Raw genomic sequence first — 19,432 nt, 5'->3', positions numbered from 1 at the left:
TTTTTTTTTTAGGAAAATGTGAGCTTTTTTTTTTTTAAAAAAAAAAAGTAAAAATTATCCTTTGTCACTTCTGGGGGAAAAAAAATATATTTGATCCATTGTTTCTTGTCCTACTTATCCAGTCCTGTGTGATGAATTATTGCCTATAGAGAGTCTGTGAACCTTAGGAGTTTCTCAGCTACCTTCACACACAGTATTGAGTGGAAAAGTCTTGCAACGTGCAAAGTCCTGCAGTGTGCAAACGCACTACGGCATGCAAAAAAGTCTTGCAATGTGCAAAAGTCTTGCCACGTGCAAAGCCCTGGAACGTGCAAACACTCCACAAGGTGCGAGTGCCCCATGACATGCAAAAGTATTGCAAGGTGCAGAAGCCTTGCAGCGTGCAAACATAGTGCAGCGTGCACGAGTCTTGCAACATGCAAATGCCTCACAATGTGCAAACACGCTGCAGCGTGCACAAGTCTTGCAACATGCAAATGCCTCACAATGTGCAAAGCCCCGTGGCGCACACAGCAGCAAGCACGTACTTTCTGACGCTTGCGAGATTACCAGACATAGAATCACATGCTGAGAGTGTTGGTAAAATTTATGTTTTTAAAATTGGCGTGAACAGTACAAAATGGAAGCACAAGCTCTTTACAACTGCCTTGGTGATCGCAAATGTCACTGGTCCCACCTCCAGTGTTGTGTAAACTGCTGCAACTGGCTGAGCTCCCTCAAGGTGACTCCTATGCACTTAGAAGCAGTGTGGCTAAACCAGCAGCAATGCATGTGATGGCATTTTAAGCACTTTGCGCTCGGGCTTCCCGACCCCTTCCAAAACTCCACTGCTCTGGCTTGGGGAACCTGTGCTGCTGAATGCCAGGCACAAGCTGCCGTCACAACCACTGCACAGAGATTCTGGAGTCGTGTGTCCCCACACAGAACCGGGATGCTGATGAAGTCCAAGCCAGGTCCTCGTGACCAGGCGAACCCCCGAGGGCGGCGAGCAGCGCTACGCGCGGGCCGCGACACGCGTATCTCCCGAGTGCTCGAGGCGCCTCCGGCCCCTCTGCCCTCGGCGGGGGCTCCCCGCGCCCGGGACGCCCTGCGGCCTCGGTGCAGACACCAGGGCCGGCCGGGGACAGCCTGGCGTGCCCGGGCTGGGCTCCCCCGGCCCCCGCCGCGCATCGCTGCCCCGCAGGCCCCACGCCGCCATCACGCCGCGACTCCGCCCCGCCGCTCGCCCGCCGCGCTTTACGGCAGCGCGGCAGTGTCGCGCGCGGCCGTGCGGCGCCGTGCCCGGACGGAGGAGGTCACCGAGCGGCGGCGGCGGCGGGGCCGCGGCTCCGGCTGCAGCATGTGGCGGGTGTTGGCACGACGCGTGGCCCGGGGGGCGGCGGGAGCTGCTGCTCCGGTGCGGAGCTGCCGAGCGTTCAGTGGCGCTAGGGCCAGCCGCGGAGTGGCGGTGGGTGTCGGGGCTGTGCCGTTGGGCCGCGGCCCGGCCTGGAATGGCCCCGCGGCGCGGCCTGGCGGGCTCCTGCAGCCTGCTGCCTGGCCCCGGCTCGTCCCGTGCCGCTGCTGCAGTCTCCCCGCACACCAGAAGGTGAGAGGCTCACCCCTGTCCCCCATCCCTTGGAGGCCGGGTGCCCCCCTAAGCCCTGGTGCTTGTGCCCCTATAGCCCCTGGGGTGTCGTCCCCTCCTCCGCCTCAGGGCAGCGCCTTCGCTTCCTGCAGTCGGGTCTTGCTTCCCCTCGCTGGGCGGCTCAGTTTACACCTGGGAACTGCAGTTCTTCTCTGCCCACTCCTGCGGTTCTAATACACTTGTCGCCACCGTGCCCCGAGTCCCCGTACCGCCTCCTTCACCACTAGTCCTTTTAGCCAGTACCTCTCTCGGTCCCCTGGTGTAGCTTCTCCCTTTCTTGGTCAGCCCCATCTTGGCACCACAGTATGGGTTGTACTCTGGAATCTCACCAGCGGGTCGGAGGCAGTCCCGACGTGCTGAGGATTTGCAGACAGGTCTTCCTTTGTGCCCGCTGTCCCAGCTTGTGCTGAGGATCCGTCTCAGCTGCACATGTGGAGTTCCTACTGTCAAGGTTGTCTGGGTTGTAATATTGCCCTGTTCCTCACAGGTGGCCTTGCCAGCTCTGTCTCCCACAATGCAGATGGGCACCATTGCACGCTGGGAAAAGAAGGAGGGTGACAAGATCAATGAAGGGGATCTCATAGCAGAGGTATTCTGGGGGCACAGGCTGTGCTGTGTTTCCAGTGTGCATGTGCATCCTGGGTTCTGTCCCTGGTTGTCGTCACTTGAACACAGATCTTGGGTTTGAGATCACAGATCACAACAGATGCTGTTGGGAAGAAGTGGCTAACAGCCTTTCAAACCCAGTTGCTGCTTTGCTTCTTTCTGAGCAGGAGCGGCACTTAAACTGTTTGAGAGTGTACTTTCCTAGATTCGCAGCGTGACTTTTCCAGAACTGTGTGTGTTGTGACCCAACACTATCAGACCGGAAGGCTCTGAGCTCACTGGTCTTTTTCATTGCCATAACAATATTCTGTTCTCTCTCAAAGGTGGAGACAGACAAAGCAACGGTTGGCTTTGAGAGCCTGGAGGAATGCTACTTGGCCAAGATCCTGGTGCCAGAAGGAACAAGAGATGTTCCTATTGGGGCCATAATATGTATCACAGTAGAAAAGTATGTATTTTGCTAACCCTGGAGTTTAATTTTCTCTCTTAGAGCTTCTTGGGTGCCCTGTGTGAAAGTCTTAGGGACAGTCATCTGATTGGTTTTGCGGTTTTGTGTTTTTTGTTCTAGGCCTGAATACGTTGATGCCTTTAAAAATTATACTCTGGATTCTGCAGCATCTGCCCCCCCTGCAGCCTCAGTGCCTCCCCCTCAAGCTGCAGCTCCCTCACCACCAGCTCAGCCTTCTGCTCAGGCTCCGGGCAGTTCTTATCCTCCTCATATGCAGGTAAGAGAGCATTGCTGGTGGGATAAGGCTTGTTGCACTCTTTTTCTGTCCTTGGCATTTCTAGCTCCAGGGCACTTTGTCGTAAATACTATCTGGTGTTGGAAGTTATTAGCTATAATTTCAGGAGTGTGTGCTACTTCAATTGTTGCATGTTTAAAGCAAGTGTTTGGGGAGGTTCCAGAAAACATTTTTCAAGAAATTATTCTAGCATCCCAGCTGCTAGTAGAGGAGAGACTTGTCAGTTCTGCTGTACAAAGACATTGTGCTAAGTGTGAACAATCTCTGAAGGACATGCTTACATCTCGGAGCAGAACTCAAGTCTGTGATGCTCTGATGAACACACCAGATGTGTTTGCGGGTGACTAATAATGAGTTGTATTTGCAGATAATCTTTTTACCTTGCTTAGATATTGAAGTGTTGCAATTGAGTACTTTTTAGTGGGGTATTTCTGTGACATTCCTTTGAAAAAGAAAATTTGAAATACCAAACCTCATTCCACAGATGATATATGTGGGAACTGATTTGTCTGAGATGTTATGCAAAGTCAGTATTTGAGCAAAGAATTAATTGAAAGCTTTTTAATTTGACTTGTGCTTTAGCTATGAAACTGGCTTACTTCCCACGGCTTGCCTTATCTGTCCAGTTTTGCTCTGAAGCGGTACTCACTCATGCTGTGTTTGTTGCACAGCAATGTGCATGTGCAAACCTACAGCATCTTTGAGTGCTTATTGGAAAACAAGCCTGTATAGCTTTTAATGGGGCCAAACTTCTTTGTTACAGACAGCGTTACTTGCTTCAGTCTTCCTTTTAGCCTTGCAGGGAGCAGCTGCAAAACACTCCCAGTGTCAGGGTGGTAATAATTATTTTGATATGTAGATTTCTCGCCCCTTGATTTTCCTTGCTTTTTTGCTTAGGCCTTAATAAAAGAAGCCAAACTAGCAATGTAGGACAATACTGTGCTTTGCTGTAATGGAGCCAGATCTAGGAGTGCATTAAAGACTGGCTACTTCTGTAGGTTGGCATCATTTAGTCAGGAGTTAAAACTGTGTTTCTGTTCCTTCTGGATTACCAGAATCTGATTCTCTTGTATTCTCTGGCTTCACAGATCACTCTCCCTGCCCTGTCACCTACCATGACAATGGGCACAGTGCAGAGATGGGAGAAGAAGGTCGGAGAGAAACTGAATGAGGGAGACTTACTGGCAGAAATTGAGACAGATAAAGCCACAATAGGTGAGTCAACTCCAAAGCCAAGAATGGACAAGGTCCCAGAGTAGCCTCTGTGCCAACTGTTTTCCTAGCTGCTCAGGATGTGAAGCTGTGGGGCAATTAAAACAAGTTTTGTTAGCTTCTCATTCCATTGGAAAGCTAAATATCGGAGCTTCTGAAACAGTTCATCAATTTCTTCATCAGTCCTTCTTAGTAAATATACAGTGCATGGAGATGTTTCCCTACTAGTTGCACTGAGAAGGATTCTCTTGCCTGCTAAATATAGGAGAGGGCTTTAGCTACCCAGGTCTTTAGAAGCAGCAGTTAGAGGAACGCTTCAGCTGCATCAGGCACCAAACCAGTTTCGGTTTTTTTTCCTTGCAGGCTTTGAAGTGCAGGAGGAAGGCTATTTGGCAAAAATCTTGGTGCCCGAAGGAACAAGAGATGTGCCATTAGGAACAGCTCTCTGCATCATTGTGGAGAAAGAATCTGATATTCCAGCCTTTGCTGACTACCAAGCCACTGCAGTAACTGACATGAAGCCACAAGCTCCTCCTCCTCCTCCTCCACCAGTAAGGACCGTTCTTAGCATGTGAGAGAAGTTACGGGGACCATTAAGAGGTCTGACCTGTTCTGCTGGTTTGATAGTATGAAGCCCTGTCCCCAACGATAATGTTTATGATTATGTGAATGTAAGGTTAACATGTGTGTTGATGACCTAAGAAGTGATCGCTAGCTTGCCCTCCAAAAACTGGAGCAGATAGTAGTAATTCATGACAGTCTCTTCTCCAGCCTGTTGTTTGTGCCAGTTCTAATGCCTCATCATTGGGAGCATAAGTTATTTATTTCACCTTTTTTTTTTTTTTCCGGTGTATAGTTCAGCAGCTTAGTTGGCCTCCTTCCCAGGAAGTTTCTGATTTGATTTCTGGCACTGGGAAACTTCTCTGAATCTGAAAATTCTTTCAGAGTAGTGACTGCTATTGGTATTCCCTTAACTCGTAATTAGATGGCCCTGTTCTCTTACTGTACCTTCAAAGCTTTTGCTGAATGATCCTGAAGCTAATGGCTTTGATTCTTCCCTTAAGGTGATGGCAACTCCTGCTGCTGCTCCTCCTCCCCCGCCTGCTGTTCCTCCCACTCCAGCTGTCGCCACAGCTGGGCCACCTCCCCAGAAAGGAAGGGTTCTGGTTAGTCCCCTGGCAAAGAAACTGGCAGCAGAAAAAGGAATTGACCTTGCCCAAGTGAAAGGTAGGTTGCCTTTCTTTCTTGCTCTTACTCGCTAGTGTCTGTCTCTCTAGGTGCGTAACTTGCTGATTCTTTTCTTTCCTTTCCTCCCTGTCGGGAACATCCCGAGTATGCAGCTGTCCTCACCGGAGGTTAAGTGACTTCTCTCTGTTAAATTAAACTGGCACCTTTAGAAGCAATGCCCTGTTGCAAATAATTGAAATCCTCTTATGTTTTTCTTTGACCCTTTTAGGTACTGGACCAGATGGCAGAATCACAAAGAAAGATGTAGAGTCATTTGTGCCGCCAAAGGTTGCTCCAGTGAGTACTTGAGATCTCTGAGAATGGGTATTTTATTATAGTGATGGAAATGCTCTGTAGAAATGCAATTACTATATGGAACTGTTATTGCTGAATTGGTTGGGTTATGATGCTCTCTGGGCTATGGTGACTGTCAGGTTGTAAAGCTTAACCTGTCAGAAACACAGATGAACTTTCCTTACTTTACTTGTCCCCTTGGTATTTCACCAAGAAAAAAAAAATTGTGCCTCCCAACCCTTCATTTGGTTGCTACATTGTTATGAAATGAGGTAAAGCCAGTCTCAACTCATCTAAGGCTTCTGAAAAGAGGCAATTAGAATGAAGGCCAGATGTACAAACCAACATCCTGCTGTCACTATTGCCACAAATTTGTTCTTATACCATTGCTTGTCATTTACATGAAATGATGGAAGTGTTGCTTTGTGTACCGCTGGAATGGGTGCAGCTGAGGGCAGTTTGAGAGTGCCCTCTAGCATGCCCCTGCTGCATGGAAAAAACACATCCTGCAGGACTTCCCGTTTTGGGAGCTTCACAGCGGTAGTTATCAGTGCTGCATTTCTACTACGTTTAATAATCAAACACAGGACTTAGAAAGAACCTAGTGGGTACTGAAGGGTGAGGCTAGAGAGTAGAAATAATCTGCTGCTCTTAAGCAGGAGGCAACTTAGCCTCAGCACTTGTCCCACATACTGAATTAGTCTCTAAAACTGATATTTGGTTAGTATTGTGAATTAAGCTGTCTTTCTCTGATTGCAGGCTCCAGCACTAGGGGCAGTTCCTTCAGCTGCTGCAGTTGCAGCAGCACCAGTGGGGACCTTCACAGATGTCCCTATCAGCAACATTCGGAAGGTAAGAGGATTTTATTCCTTTCCAAGATATTTTTTTGCAGTCATTGATTTTCTAAATGGCTTTCTTTTCATCGCTTCTGTTGTATACCTGCAGGTCATCGCTCAGCGGTTGATGCAGTCTAAACAAACAATACCTCACTACTACCTTTCCATTGATGTAAACATGGGAGATGTACTGGTGCTAAGGAAAGAACTCAATCAGGTAAAGCATTTAGGCATGCTGAGAATTTGTGTGTGGGGAAAGCTGCATTCTCTCACAGGTTTGCCCACCCTGCTTTCAGATGATATGCCATTATGGCTTGGAAAAAATAGTCTTTTCAGTGCCTTTTCTACCTGTTTGTGGATCAGTTCTGGACTGCCTGTGACAGAATGAGACTTTTTACCCAAGTACTGTTGCACTGATTTCTCAGCCCCTAAGAGGGCTGCTTTGTACTCTGCTTGCTGGTGTTCAGTTCCTCCAGCTGAAAAGTAGGGCGAAAGGGTAAAGAGGTTTTTAAGGGTAAAAACATTTTTAAGAGTAAAAAGGGTAGAAAATTTAAGCAAAAGAGTAATTCAAAGCCAAGTTTGGGGAAAAACAGACATTAAAAAAGGTTGTACCTTCTTAAAATGCAAAGATGATGTGTTTGCCTCCTAAATTATCTTGGCATTTCAAATACGAACACTTACAAATAGTGAGATTATTTTCTAACATTATTTTCTAGACAAGGCTGTATGGCAGTGACTACCCAAGTTAACTGAGGTAATGCGTAAGAGACAAACTGATGCCTCAAATCTTTTTATTTACAGGAGGTCTCAGATAACATTAAGCTTTCTGTCAATGACTTCATAATTAAAGCTGCTGCTCTGGCGTGCTTGAAGGTGCCTGAGGCAAATTCTTCATGGATGGACACAGTTATTAGGCAGTAAGTTTATGGTACGGTCGAAGCCAGAAACTTTCTTTGTTCAGTAGAGAGTTCATGGCAAAATAGCAGACCTTCTGCTGGGATTTTGAGGAGGGAGGAGAACAGGTATAAGGCAAAGGTTGAGGGGCTTTTGTTAATGTGCTAAGAACTTTGCTTCTAAGGCTAGTATGCAAGGTGAAATAATTGTTGCAAGATTGATATTAATTTAGAGTTGTTTGAACAGTTATGAAAATGGTTTTGTTTGTTATCTTGCTGGAGTCACTGGCATCTCCTTTGTGTCTTGCAGAAATCACGTAGTGGATGTTAGCGTTGCAGTTAGTACTCCTGCAGGGCTTATAACCCCTATTGTGTTTAATGCACATATAAAGGGCCTGGCTTCCATTAGTAAGGATGTGGTTTCTTTGGCAACTAAAGCCCGAGAAGGTAAACTTCAGCCTCATGAATTCCAGGTGAGAAACTCGGATTGCTGTTAAACATTGCCGCCCTTGACTTCTGTTCAGAAGCCCTGTTCAGAATGAGCAGAGCATGTTTGGTGATGTTTCAGTCATGTTCATTGATATTCCACATGAAACAGCTCTTGTGAATTTGACTATGAATGTGGTTTGTCTTGTAGGGTGGTACTTTCACAATTTCCAATTTAGGAATGTATGGGATTAAGAATTTCTCTGCCATAATCAATCCACCTCAGGCCTGCATCCTTGCAGTTGGTTCCTCAGAGAAAAGGCTGGTGCCAGCTGACAATGAGAAAGGGTAAATATTCATCTGATTACGCATATACTGAGCTTCTGAATTCAAGCTTTGTGATAATGGCTAGTTTCCTAATGCTTCTGTTATCATTTAAAAAACATTGTTGACATACTGCTTTCAGTACCTGCTGAAGAAGTACAGTGACATCTTGCATAAAAGGTTCACATGGGTGTTAAATGCAGTGACTGATGAATGATCTGCCATACATTTATTCCTGCAACTTCTTTGCAAGTTAAGAAAAGGCTGTTTCTTTCTTGGAGGGATAGGGTAAAGCTGCAGAAAAGTCTGGGATCCACAACAGTTTAGGCACCTGTTCCTGTTTAACAACTTGCTTAAATTTGCATTTAAGGAAAACCTAAAGGATGGATTATAATTCAGGTGTCCTGTACATAGTATCACCTTGCTGGAAGCTTGAAGTAGCATAGACCCAGGAGAACATTTAGGATTATTTTAACTTGTTAACAGTCCTGGGTATCTATCACTGACACATGGGGAAACCGGAGGTTACTGGGTAAAATGGCTCTTTTTCTTTGATCATGTGGGGCTGCTTTTGTGATACAAAGAAAGATGAGCTTCCTCTTCTATAGGGAATGTACATGTGTTTCTTAACTGTAGAAAAGGAATGAATATGATCTGCTCTCAGTGTAATCTTTTTTAAAAGTCCACAGGGAGAAACAACTGTTACCAAGCACCCACAGCTATTCGTGGTTCTCTGATAAAAGCTATTTTGCTTTGCTAGTGGCACTGACTTGGCACTGACTTGCAGAGGACTCTGTTAACTGGTTTTTTTCTTTTTTCTTTCAGATTTGATGTGGCCAGTGTGATGTCCGTTACGCTTAGCTGTGACCATCGTGTTGTAGACGGAGCAGTTGGAGCACAGTGGCTTGCTGAATTCAAGAAATTCCTTGAAAAACCAGTAACTATGCTGCTATAATTTAACCATGCAACTAAATTTTTCCTGGGTCACACTGTTTTGTTTTAAACGAGCTATTTAGACGTCAGTGTTCAGACTTGTTGAAAGAGTTCCTTTTTTATTTTAAAAATGTATTATAATATCTGGTAATGTTATTACCAGTCTGTACAGAAAAAAGTTTGCAAAAGTGCTTTTCAGAGCAATATTACAGCTATACTGTATTTTTGTACAGTTAGTTAACTTGCAAACTCTTCCAAAACAGCATTAGGTATCCCAGATTTAAAAATGATCCAGGCAGTACTGGCAATACTGCCATCTTCTTCTAAACTAGGGTGAACAGGGGGGTACATACCAAGCAATTTCATGACCTTAGCATTCTCAGAAATTTGAGTTATAAACATCTCTTCACAAGAGTTCAGGTGAGATGGTAACCGAAACATACAAGTTAGTAGAAGGTGAATTCCCTCATTATCCTGTTCTCCTGCTGGGGCAGACAAGTGTTACAGATGCACTAAGGGACTGAAGTGCCTGGGAATAGTTTCTCAAAGGCCAAGTGCCAGCATTCCAGATCTCTCTTGGAATTTGGCATTGCTCTGGACCTTCTCAGCTATGTGATCCCTTTTGAGCACTTTAAAGTGAAAGAGCACTGGTAACTGTGGGGTCACAGCTCTCAGATACCACAGGGAATGTGCTGTCTTCTCATTGACTGTTCACTTCCATGTGCTTTTTGTATGAGAACTCTTTAATGAAACCTCTTTAATTTTTGTATGAAAACTCTTTAATTGCTATTCTTCTTGCTAAGTTAATATCAGACTATAATGCCACAGAAGTAACTGCTTTGCAGAATGTTCAGGAGAATCTGCATGTTGGAACCCAGTATAGGCGAGTCACACGTGCTAATAATCCCATCAGTGGATATTAATCATGTGATGACTCGAGTGTTCAGAATACTTCAAGCATTCTAACATAGGAAGCTCTGAGTTAATAACTGGTACTGTGGTTCTTCCTTGAATCATCTATGTTGTTCCAGTCTCAGTAAGCTGCAGAATCCATGTCTATGTTGTACGTGAAATGCTTTAATAGTTCGTTGGACTTGTGTCCAGTTACCCCAGTCTTTGTATCCTGGAAGGGGTGCAGTGCTGAACATTCTTAAATTCCACTTTTCACATGGAAATATTAATGTAAAAAGGATGACTGTATAGTAATTACAAAGTGACTGGGAGAATTTAGCGGGGGAGAAGTTTGGGAAAAAAAAAAAAAAAAAAAGAAACAAAATTTAAAGCTGATCTGTTATTCTGTATATTGCATTAAGTACTGTCTCCTGTAAAGTTCTACAAAATTCACGAAAGATATTGAGAGAAAATACTGTGGAAATTAAATATTTTTGTGGGAACTATTTAATGTCTGGTTGCTGTGATACCTGGTTTTCATGCCTGGCTTAAGCAAAAAAGTTCATTAAGGTTTCATTTTTTCTTTAATGATCTAAAACATCTTGGTTCCAGACTTGCTCTAGTGAACCTGTGTTCTATTAAATGTTTGGAATTGACAACTACTAAACAAAGTTCCCGTGCTTTTCTATTGTGTGTGGCTTACTGTACTGCTATAGCACAGAGCTGTTTAGCCTTTCAGTCTCATAGTGAAACTCACCCTATTAACCTCAAATTGTGGTTGCAAATGTTCCAGAATGATACATGCTTTATTAATTTCATGCAAGAGTGAGCTTTAATCTTCCTGGTTTCCTTGCTGCAGTGTTCACCAGAACCTCAAGTTCTGACTACCGATACCTTTCACTTCCTGCAGTAAGACCACTAAATAGTTTATCCTATGGAAACACTCTCTGAACGACTGTCAAGACTCTGGAATGCTTGCAACTCAAAAAATCCTATCCAGTGCGTGTGCTGATAGTGAGTTCGAGTACTGCTTGCATTCTGCAACAGGACAGCTCAGCTCATGCAGGGGTAGAATTTCAGCTTGAACCACAGAACTGTATTTCAGTGCAGCCTTCTAAGTTGCTTTGAAACAACGAAGGAGGAAAGCTAGGAGTTACTGCTCTTTTTTAAGCCTGTATTTTAAAGCTGAAGCTCAAAACCAATTTGTCTGTTGCCATTTCTGGTCTGATGAATATCAGTGCAGAAACATGGTTGTAGTGCAAATGTGTCATAGAAGCCGTAAGAACGACATGAAACTAAGATCACTTAAAGTTTTGTTCTGCTCTTTCCCAATTAATTCTGGTAATGTTTAGTGATCCTTGAAGCTGGTTTGTGTTGCTTTGTATTAGTTTGTATTTTGTGTATTAGTGTAAGCTAATGCTGATAGTTTTCCTAGTTCGAGTGCTCCAAGATTGGTTTTGGTTGCTAGCTTCACACTTAGCGTTCCTGAGCTTCGAATCTCTCTCTGTTTTGGGGAGTACAGAATAGGTCTGTTGGTTTTTGGTCTCATTCCGAGATTACCAAACCACTAGGAAGTGAGGTCAAGCACAATCAGTGGCTCAAAAGACCACAAAGCCTATTCCAGTTAAGCAGGGATTGTCCTAAAGAGAACAACAGCAGCATGCAGGGCAACTTGTAGAGCTGTGTATGACATGCATCTGCTGGTGGTTCCAGCGTTCAATACATAGGAGAACTGCTCTGGTTGAATCCAGTAATCAATTTATTTAGACACAAGACTTCGCAACTGTTATTGCTGTACCTTTAGGCAAAATGCATGGTGTAGTAAAGCATGTATACATTTATGTTTCTTTACTACAGCTGTTAAACCCGTTCAAGTACTCCTTGAATGTTTACAATCGTTACTTATTTTTTTCCTAAGGTGGGTGGTGTTAGTATTTCTCCAGACTTCCTTTTATACCTGTATCTTCTAAAGGCATTTGAGCTATTCACCCCTGAAGATCAGAAGGTGAATTAAAAAAAACCATCACCATCTAAAAGTTAGGGTTGTCATTCTGGACTTTGGTTTTGTTCTGTCCAATGTGAACACAAACTGGACAGAATGCAGTTTTTAAGGATCTGGCTTGGCAACTGGCAGAGTGATAAACAACACTCGTTTTCCTTTGTTAAATACTGCTGTAGCTGCTTCTTCATCTACAAATTCTGGCAGCTCTAGTTGTAATTTGTATTTTTCAGGGACTTCAATGATCACGTCGTCCTAAAACAAGAAAATGAAAATACTTGATTAACTATTTGACAATGAATTAGCAGTGAGCATTTCTAGAAATTGGATACTAGACAAAAAACACGAGGTTATTCTTTCTGCTTTCTTACCTTTGAAATTCTCAGATCACACTCAGAAACAGAGCTAACCTTAGGCAATTCAATTTGTAGTTCAATTTTGAATGGTTTACTGTTTGCATCCTTCACGGTGATAAGTTTGTAGATTGGGGTACTCAGCTTCTCTGGCATTTCAGTACTGGTAATTTCCTCTATCAGATGCACTTTAGACTCTGTTATGCTTTCTTCCTTCAGCAGCACAGGAGCATTGCGGCAGTCCTCAGCTTCCATAGTGTGTAGCAGCCGATCAAGTGTCAGTTCTTTGAAGAAAAATAAGTTTTTCACACGTGTCACTCTGTTACTAAGAACTGTAACATTATGCCACCTGACAAAGATATCACAAAAGTTTTAACTGTAATTGCAATGAGCAATTTGTCAGCTGAAGGCTGTTACTGACAGTTTCTCCTTCACCCGTGGTTTGGTTTTATTGGCAATAGGTTAAAAGTTGTTGTTTTCAGACGACTAGTTATATCAGCAACCCCCTTTACTCAGGTTAGAGCAAAAGAAACTTAGCACCTCAAAGGATCAAACCCTAGCAGAGTTCCCATGTCTAGTGGATACAGGAATAAGGAAATTTGCTGTTCCATTGTCACTACAGTTTCTTAATTGTAAACCACCACAAATTAATGCAGCTAGGCCAGCAGAGTTAAACTAATATCTGTAATGATTGCTACTGCCTTATTCCAAATTCTTAGAAGTGTTTGGTTTATGCTTATGGCAAGAATTGGGATTAGAGAGATGAGGCTTGAGTAAATTTGTTAGACCATCTGTTAGGTCCTCAAAGAAAAGTGACAGCAGATCTCTACATACCCTTCTTTGTGTTCTGACTGAGATTTAAAGTTGGCATCTGCCTTCCTCTCAGACGTTGCTGCATCGTTTCCAGGCTTCCTTTCAATTTGAATGATTCAGTGGTGTACAGATCAGAAAGAATAAGGTTGTATTGTTCCTCAACGAATTTAAGTGTCAAATGGATCAAGTGCTCCCTTTTTTCTGGGTTTTCTTCTCCCCTCTGAAGAACATCTGGGTTATATGCAATGTCTATAACGCTGTAAAGGCCTATAAAAATGATTTATGTGTCAGAATTATTGCTATGGTACCATGTGCCAGTGTTCTTTATAATCACTTGATTTAAAAGCAAATTAAATGTGTATTTGTGGCTTCTGGGCAGAGAGCTAATTCTATCAACCTCGTCCAGAGATGACGCCTCTCCATGTGCTGATCCTGCAGTCTGTGTTCAAGGAGATGCACGGGAACACAATCCAAGTCAACGTGAGTATATGCAGTCAAAGAGATTCCAAGTGCCCTAAGTACTTTTCAGGGTTTAGATGCGTGCAATTTTTTTGTTTCTTCATTTTTTTTCAAAAAAGAAGGTCTCTAAGAGACTCCCTGTTGATATGCCTGTCGCATCCCTGCCTTGCCGCCACTACCCCAAGCTAAGAGCCGGGCTCAGCACAGCAGCACCCTGTGTTACAGCGAGAATCTGTGTGAGATTGCCACGCGATGCACTAGTGCAGGAAGAAAAGCGAGGGGCAACTCTTTCGGGACATACCTCCTTCCCCAGACACCTCTTCTAGCAGCCCCGCGCTGACAGGTGTGGGGTCCGTGGGGGCCTTGGGCGCTGGGACCCTTTTCCAGCTGCAGATGTTGATGAACAGCGGCTCCTTGACAGCACCCTGCAAGAGACCGAGCCGCAGCTGAGCCTCCCCAGCTCGGGCCCCGCAACCGCCCCCGGCCCCGCTCCCAGCGCCCGGGCCGAGCCCCGACCGCCGCGCACCCACCGCGGGACGGGCCCGCAGGCACAGGTGCGGCTCCGCTGGGGAGTAGAACCGCTCGGCCTCGGCGCGCTGCTGCAGCAGGAGCCGGCGGTAGGCCCGGGGCTCGTTCTCCGCCATCTCGTCCAGCAGCGACCAGAGCTGCGCGGCCAGCCGCGCGTCCGCCATAGCTGAGCCGTCGCGTAGCGACCGCGACCGGAAGGGCGGTGCTCTGCGGGTCCGGCTGCCTTCCCCGTCCCCCTCCTGCTTCCGCGCGTTCCGGCCCCGCCATCGCCCTCCCACCCCGGCCCCGCGGCGGCGCTGCCGCCTGTCCCCGGCGCTGCCGCCGCCCCGTTCCGCCCCGCGGTCGCCGCGGCTCGGGGCCCGCGGCAGCTCAGCGCCCCGGCGGGTGCTGCCAGGAGGAGGCGCTTCCCGGGGACCACTTCCGGCCGGCCGCTCCCGTCCCTTCCTGCCCGTGGCTGCGGGGGTGGCCTGGGGAGCGGCCCCCGCCCGGGCCCGGTGCGGCGGGCCCGGCAGTGCCGGTGGGGCCGGCTTTCTCGGGGCCGTGTAGGGCGAGAGGATGTCCCGGGTGCCCGTGGGGAAGGTGCTGCTGCGGAACGTCATCCGGCACACGGGCGCGCACAACAAGGTACGGCCGGGGCCGGCGGGGGCTGCTGGCCTGGGCGGGCCCTTGTCCTCCCTCTTGTGGCTCTTGTGCCCGGCTCTGCTGTGCCCACCGCTGCAGCCTCCTCTTGTCCGCGGCTCCCAGGGGAGATGCCCTGGGCGTCGCCGCCGCGTTGCCGTGCGGCGTGTGCGAGGCCCGGGGCCGCCGGGACGGCCCGGGAGCGGGAGCGGGGCGGGGGCGCTGGGCAGAGCCGGGGCGGGCTCGGAGGGGAGAGGCGCTTGCGGGAATCAGCCGCGCAAACCTCGTTAGTCCCGCTTTCAGTTTAACCCCGTTTTTCTTGGGTTCTCATCCAGGCGAGGCAACCCGTGCATATATTTACCTGTGAGATTTTTTTCCGATGAAAAACCTATTCGCTCAGGACTTTCGTGAAAATAATGGTTTGCCTTTTTAAAAGTGGCAAACCTTCGATTGTTGTTTGCGGGGGTTTTGTGTTGTTTTTGCTGTCGTTGTACTGTGTATGTACTTCTAATTGCATCAAAGAATTTGAACTTTGCGTTAATGTGCACAGGCAATATTTTAGTGCAAGATTAAGAAACTGTGATAACTTTGGCAAACTAATTAATTTCTGACGTAATTCAGCCGGTCTAACTCATTTATTTCACATATTTATAAAATCCCGTATTTACAGTCAGTGTGCATAAACATCAGTCTGTGCTAGACTACTCCGTATTTGCATGCCGTGTTTTCTCAGCCTGTAGCGTAACTTCTCCTTTTGGCTCAGTCCTTCCAGATGATATTTAGATACTGAATTCTCTAACGGTACGTATGTTTGGGATGATAATGAATGACAAGGCAGGGTAGCCAGAACAGCCGATACAGAAAAATTGGGCAAACCCACCGTTTCTGATGTTGTTATCCTTATGTGCTTTGTTAGGTTATTTCCATCAAGAGATTTTCCTTTTGGTTACCTTGGTTATAGCTAGAAATAATAATCTGTTTCAGTATGGTAGGACATCTTGCTGTGAATTTTGTTAGCCGGAGTTTTGAGCTCGGAGCTGATGTTACATGCTACATGCCTGTAAAGTTTCCCCGATGTTACACTTGTTTCTGTGACTTTCAGATTCAGGAAGAGACAGAAATGTGGAAAATAAGGGAGTGGGAGAAGCAGACAGAAGAGACTTACTGGAGAAGGCAAAGCAGAATGCTGTCGGACACCTCCAGGTGGGTTTTAGTTGTATGGAGGAGATAATTGTCTTGACTTAGTTGCTGAACCCTTTTGTGTTTAACAAACACTTTAAGAGCGTTCTGTAATGACTACATGTTTACAATATATGAAGACTACTTAAACTACAGATATAACTATTTTCTCCTTAATGAGTCCCTGGGAAGAAGTCAGACATATGCTTAAGTCTGACCTTTTCTCTCTTCATCTGGACGTATAGTCTTCAAAACACAACATTAAGTAGGCCAGGCTCTCTGAAGCGATGGGGATAGTGAGCGCGTCAGAACGTTGTGAGGAAAGTCTAATGTATGGCTGTTTAGGTGAGCAGTAAACAAAACTGTTGTGGTGGGAGATCCTGCACTATTGTAACACACCAGTATGGACCGCTGCTTGTGTGGTATCTGTTAAATCGTTCTGACATGCCTGAGGATCCTAACCAGCTACACGAAAACAAGCTAGGTTTGGTGGAAGATTGGGGTTTTGAACGGGAGGAGGTGGCCTTATTACTGTGACAACCTTTCAGAAGCATGAATGTTGCAGGAAGTGGTTTTAGTATCTCAGGGGAGAACACCTTTCAGACTTACACTAAGTCCACAGCTGCTGCTTGGCTCAGGAAGTGTGGTATTTCAAGTGATAAGCAAAACTAAAGCCACAGGCATGTGAGATCACTCAAAATTGTTGGTGCTTTCTGTGGATTTGGGGTCTTAGTCCTGGTACCTGATCAAAGTGCAATTCGAGTATGTCAGTTCTACTTCTTCAGTTTCCCCTTGGCTGGTTTTACTTGCCTGTGTCTCACTGCGTATTATTAGTCTGCTCCTGCAGAGTATGCTAGAGGGAGAAAACTGCATTTGTTGTGATCGGCAAGATAACCCCTTCCTCTAATTTTGCATTGTGAGCGTCTCTGTCAAGAATTCGCTGCGCACAGAGGGCTGTAAGTAAGTAGTAAGTTTTGAAAGCCAGCATTGGCTACCGACCTGGTTTAGCGAGAGCCGCTAATGTAACTATCTATTAAAATGATAGCTGGTCTTCTTGCGTAGATGGACATCCAAGACTTGCTGGATTTTTGTTCCTCTCGCTGAACTAACCCCTTGCTCAGAAAGTTTCTCCATCAGAGCTGACAGCTGAAGGACAACTGTTCTCTTTCTGCAGCAGTCGGATGCGCAGTGATGGCTTTGATGAGGACGGCTACAGGGCTGACTGGAAAACAAGGAACTCTCAGTTTCTTGATTCAGTCGACGACGATCTCCTTAGGGCCCGATCCTGGAATAAAAAGCTGTATGAATGTGAAGCCAACATGCCAGACAGGTCTGTGGAGGAATTAATGTCCTGTGATCATAATTGTAATTAAAACACCTTTCTGGAGCCCTGTACAAAAAAGCTAGTACATTTTTCAGTATGTACTCCTATAAAATAATGCTTGATCTCATTTTGAGAATGAATAAGTAACATGGACGAACTATTGCGGTATTACAGAATACCTAATTTGAGTTCATCTATCGAGTTCCCAAGTCACAGTAAGCAGCCACAGCTCAGCCTTAAGCTTAGAAACTAGTATTTATTATTTTGCCCAAGGAACTTAAAAAAAAAAATCTCAAGAAATGCAAGTTAGTTCCCTCTGGAGTGATTTTAAAGAAATGAGTTGTAGTTTTCACTAATTAGAAATCGAAAAGAGACTGAGCATGTAAGGTGTATTCAAATAGTACCAACCAAATCAGTCATATTTCCTTCCTTTGTTGGGAAGGTTCTGATATCCCTTCTTTGCTATCTAAACTCATGTTTATTCTGTGGCTTTGTCTTTTCAGAATTATATTTTTCCTTAAATGCCTTGTCTATTTCTAAGAGATGGTTCTGCTTTCTTACAGATGGGGTCACAGTGGCTATAAAGAGTTGTACCCTGAAGAATTTGATACTGATAGGTAAGGCAAGCAGGCTTACTAATGTATCCAGAATCTTACTTCTGTCAGGTTATGCAGGGAATTTTTCTAACTGTGTTTTCAGTTTTGAACATGGATCAGCCTTGAATGTAAAGCAGCACTGTTAAGTTACAGAGACCCACTGGAAAAAATCTAGTCCATGAATGTGGTTCCCCCTTGTCTGAGTCTTAGGAAGAGATTGTATCTTTTATAGTAATTAGACATTCAGCTTTAGCTTGAGTTATGAAAATGCTGTGAATCTGGAAGGTCTGTCTGGGCCAACAGAGAGCCAGAGCAGTAGGCTGAATCCAAATCAGCTCAGTACACACTCTCTCAGGTTCTCCTTTCTGTTATCACGTGTTTTCCTTGTTTCTCCTTATTTGGAGAATATAAATTATTGCAGTATCCAGGAGACTGGAGACTTACCTGTTAAACAAGATCCCAGACAGAATTAATTATTTTTAAACCACATGGAACAGAATCAAGTACAGTATTTGTCAGGCTTACAGATTTGAAGTAACCTGTAATAAATGAGTTTTCATCACTCAGTGGCTTTCAATATGCATAGTCCTTGGTTCTGGCTCAAATATCTTAAACGGGGGTATTAGTAAGGTGTGGACCAAGCTTTTAATAAGAACTTGAAACAAAAATGCAGCTACCACATCTGTCAGGCCTCTGCTTTCCTGCTCTAGCCAGGGTTAGAATTGATATGCTTGCTTAAAACTTTGACATAGAGAAGGCTCAACTGCTATGTGCCTGCTTGTCTGCTTCCTTTTGCTCATCCTTTGTTCTTTTTACAGCGACCAGCAAGAAGGAGATCAACAAAATGCTATGAATGGGAAGAAGAAATCTCACCTGGGAAAGCAAACTGCCCGTGAGTCACACAAACGGAAAAAAACAAAGAAGTCACACAAGAAGAAACAAAAAAAGCGATCACACAAAAAGCGAAAGAAAAAGAAAAAGGAGCAGGGGAGAACATCATCAGATTCTTCCCAGGAGACTGAGCGCTCAGAAGAGGAGACTTCAAGTACCTGGAAAGGGAAACACAAGCGCAAGAAAAAGACCAAGAAAGTGCCTGCCAGGGAACCTACCTCTTCTGGGCAGGAAACAGACTTTTCTCATGCAAGCAGCTCAACCACCAGCAGCTCTGAGGACAGTGAATCTGAGGAGAAAAAAGATAAACGGCCTCCCAAAAAGAGAAAGAAACGTCACAATTCTGTGTCAGAGAGGCACAATGAAGTACCAGAGAAGAAGAACAAGAGGAAGAACTGGAAAGTGGCCGCTGATGAAAAATCAGAGGATAGCTCAGATGAGGACTGATGAGTCTAGGCTGCAGCTCAAACAATAAGGTAGAGGACAGGGGCCGGTATTTACCTTTCAGCACTGCCCTATGGTACAACTTATTACAACACTGTGGTTTATAGACATCCTGCCAGCCCGCGGGGAGGAAACTGAGCCTTGGCAGCCTGCTGTAGGTACCCCCTTGGTTTTCATTCACTTGACATTCAGAAAGCCAGGGGAGCAGTTACTTATCTC

The 19,432-nt window shown here is 45.4% G+C and overlaps 3 protein-coding genes across 5 annotated transcripts; 2 read left to right on the top strand and 1 right to left on the bottom strand.

Annotated features, from left to right (window-relative positions):
* Positions 1-1,255: 1,255 nt before the first annotated feature.
* On the top strand, positions 1,256-13,531 carry DLAT (dihydrolipoamide S-acetyltransferase). The gene is made up of 14 exons (XM_065651904.1): positions 1,256-1,585; positions 2,112-2,213; positions 2,554-2,678; positions 2,799-2,955; positions 4,062-4,188; positions 4,549-4,736; positions 5,250-5,412; positions 5,642-5,709; positions 6,466-6,558; positions 6,652-6,759; positions 7,344-7,459; positions 7,746-7,908; positions 8,073-8,209; positions 9,011-13,531. The coding sequence occupies exons 1-14, from the start codon at positions 1,340-1,342 to the stop codon at positions 9,138-9,140; spliced, it is 1,923 nt and encodes a 640-aa protein (XP_065507976.1). The 5' UTR covers positions 1,256-1,339; the 3' UTR covers positions 9,141-13,531.
* PIH1D2 (PIH1 domain containing 2) lies at positions 11,760-14,325 on the bottom strand. Of its 2 annotated transcripts, none has more exons than XM_065651906.1 (5): positions 14,101-14,325; positions 13,935-14,043; positions 13,196-13,441; positions 12,380-12,645; positions 11,760-12,263 (listed from the first exon to the last, which is right to left on the bottom strand). In XM_065651906.1, exons 1-5 carry the CDS (start codon positions 14,323-14,325, stop codon positions 12,117-12,119), a joined length of 993 nt encoding a protein of 330 aa, XP_065507978.1. In that variant the 3' UTR covers positions 11,760-12,116. The 2 variants fall into 2 exon arrangements, with proteins under 2 accessions (XP_065507978.1, XP_065507977.1); XM_065651905.1 differs by having other exon boundaries at positions 13,935-14,058; positions 14,164-14,315.
* A 134-nt stretch (positions 14,326-14,459) lies between these two features.
* NKAPD1 (NKAP domain containing 1) lies at positions 14,460-19,313 on the top strand. Of its 2 annotated transcripts, XM_065652152.1 has the most exons (5): positions 14,460-14,785; positions 15,882-15,982; positions 17,133-17,288; positions 17,846-17,899; positions 18,697-19,313. In XM_065652152.1, exons 1-5 carry the CDS (start codon positions 14,717-14,719, stop codon positions 19,214-19,216), a joined length of 900 nt encoding a protein of 299 aa, XP_065508224.1. In that variant the 5' UTR covers positions 14,460-14,716; the 3' UTR covers positions 19,217-19,313. The 2 variants fall into 2 exon arrangements, with proteins under 2 accessions (XP_065508224.1, XP_065508225.1); XM_065652153.1 differs by lacking the exons at positions 14,460-14,785; positions 15,882-15,982 and adding an exon at positions 16,828-16,918.
* The last annotated feature ends 119 nt before the right edge of the window (positions 19,314-19,432 follow it).

This window comes from Caloenas nicobarica, chromosome 26 (genome assembly GCF_036013445.1).
Source record: "Caloenas nicobarica isolate bCalNic1 chromosome 26, bCalNic1.hap1, whole genome shotgun sequence".
NCBI classification, from domain to species: domain Eukaryota; kingdom Metazoa; phylum Chordata; class Aves; order Columbiformes; family Columbidae; genus Caloenas; species Caloenas nicobarica.
The sequence above is the reverse complement of the archived record's forward strand: the minus strand, read 5'-3'. Positions and strand labels throughout refer to the sequence as shown.

What these genes read in the sequence shown, in the direction of transcription:
- DLAT (XM_065651904.1), top strand. Translation starts at nt 1,340, where the DNA reads ATGTGGCGGGTGTTGGCACGACGCGTGGCCCGGGGGGCGGCGGGAGCT. An exon ending in ATATGTATCACAGTAGAAAA is followed by an intron (nt 2,679 to 2,798) that starts GTATGTATTTTG and finishes TTTTTGTTCTAG; the next exon opens with GCCTGAATACGTTGATGCCT. An exon ending in TAAGGAAAGAACTCAATCAG is followed by an intron (nt 6,760 to 7,343) that starts GTAAAGCATTTA and finishes TTTTATTTACAG; the next exon opens with GAGGTCTCAGATAACATTAA.
- PIH1D2 (XM_065651906.1), bottom strand. Translation starts at nt 14,325, where the DNA reads ATGGCGGACGCGCGGCTGGCCGCGCAGCTCTGGTCGCTGCTGGACGAG. An exon ending in CAGTCAGAACACAAAGAAGG is followed by an intron (nt 12,646 to 13,195) that starts GTATGTAGAGAT and finishes TTTTCTTCAAAG; the next exon opens with AACTGACACTTGATCGGCTG. An exon ending in GTGATCTGAGAATTTCAAAG is followed by an intron (nt 12,264 to 12,379) that starts GTAAGAAAGCAG and finishes TTCTTGTTTTAG; the next exon opens with GACGACGTGATCATTGAAGT.
- NKAPD1 (XM_065652152.1), top strand. Translation starts at nt 14,717, where the DNA reads ATGTCCCGGGTGCCCGTGGGGAAGGTGCTGCTGCGGAACGTCATCCGG. An exon ending in ACACGGGCGCGCACAACAAG is followed by an intron (nt 14,786 to 15,881) that starts GTACGGCCGGGG and finishes TGTGACTTTCAG; the next exon opens with ATTCAGGAAGAGACAGAAAT. An exon ending in ATGCTGTCGGACACCTCCAG is followed by an intron (nt 15,983 to 17,132) that starts GTGGGTTTTAGT and finishes CTCTTTCTGCAG; the next exon opens with CAGTCGGATGCGCAGTGATG.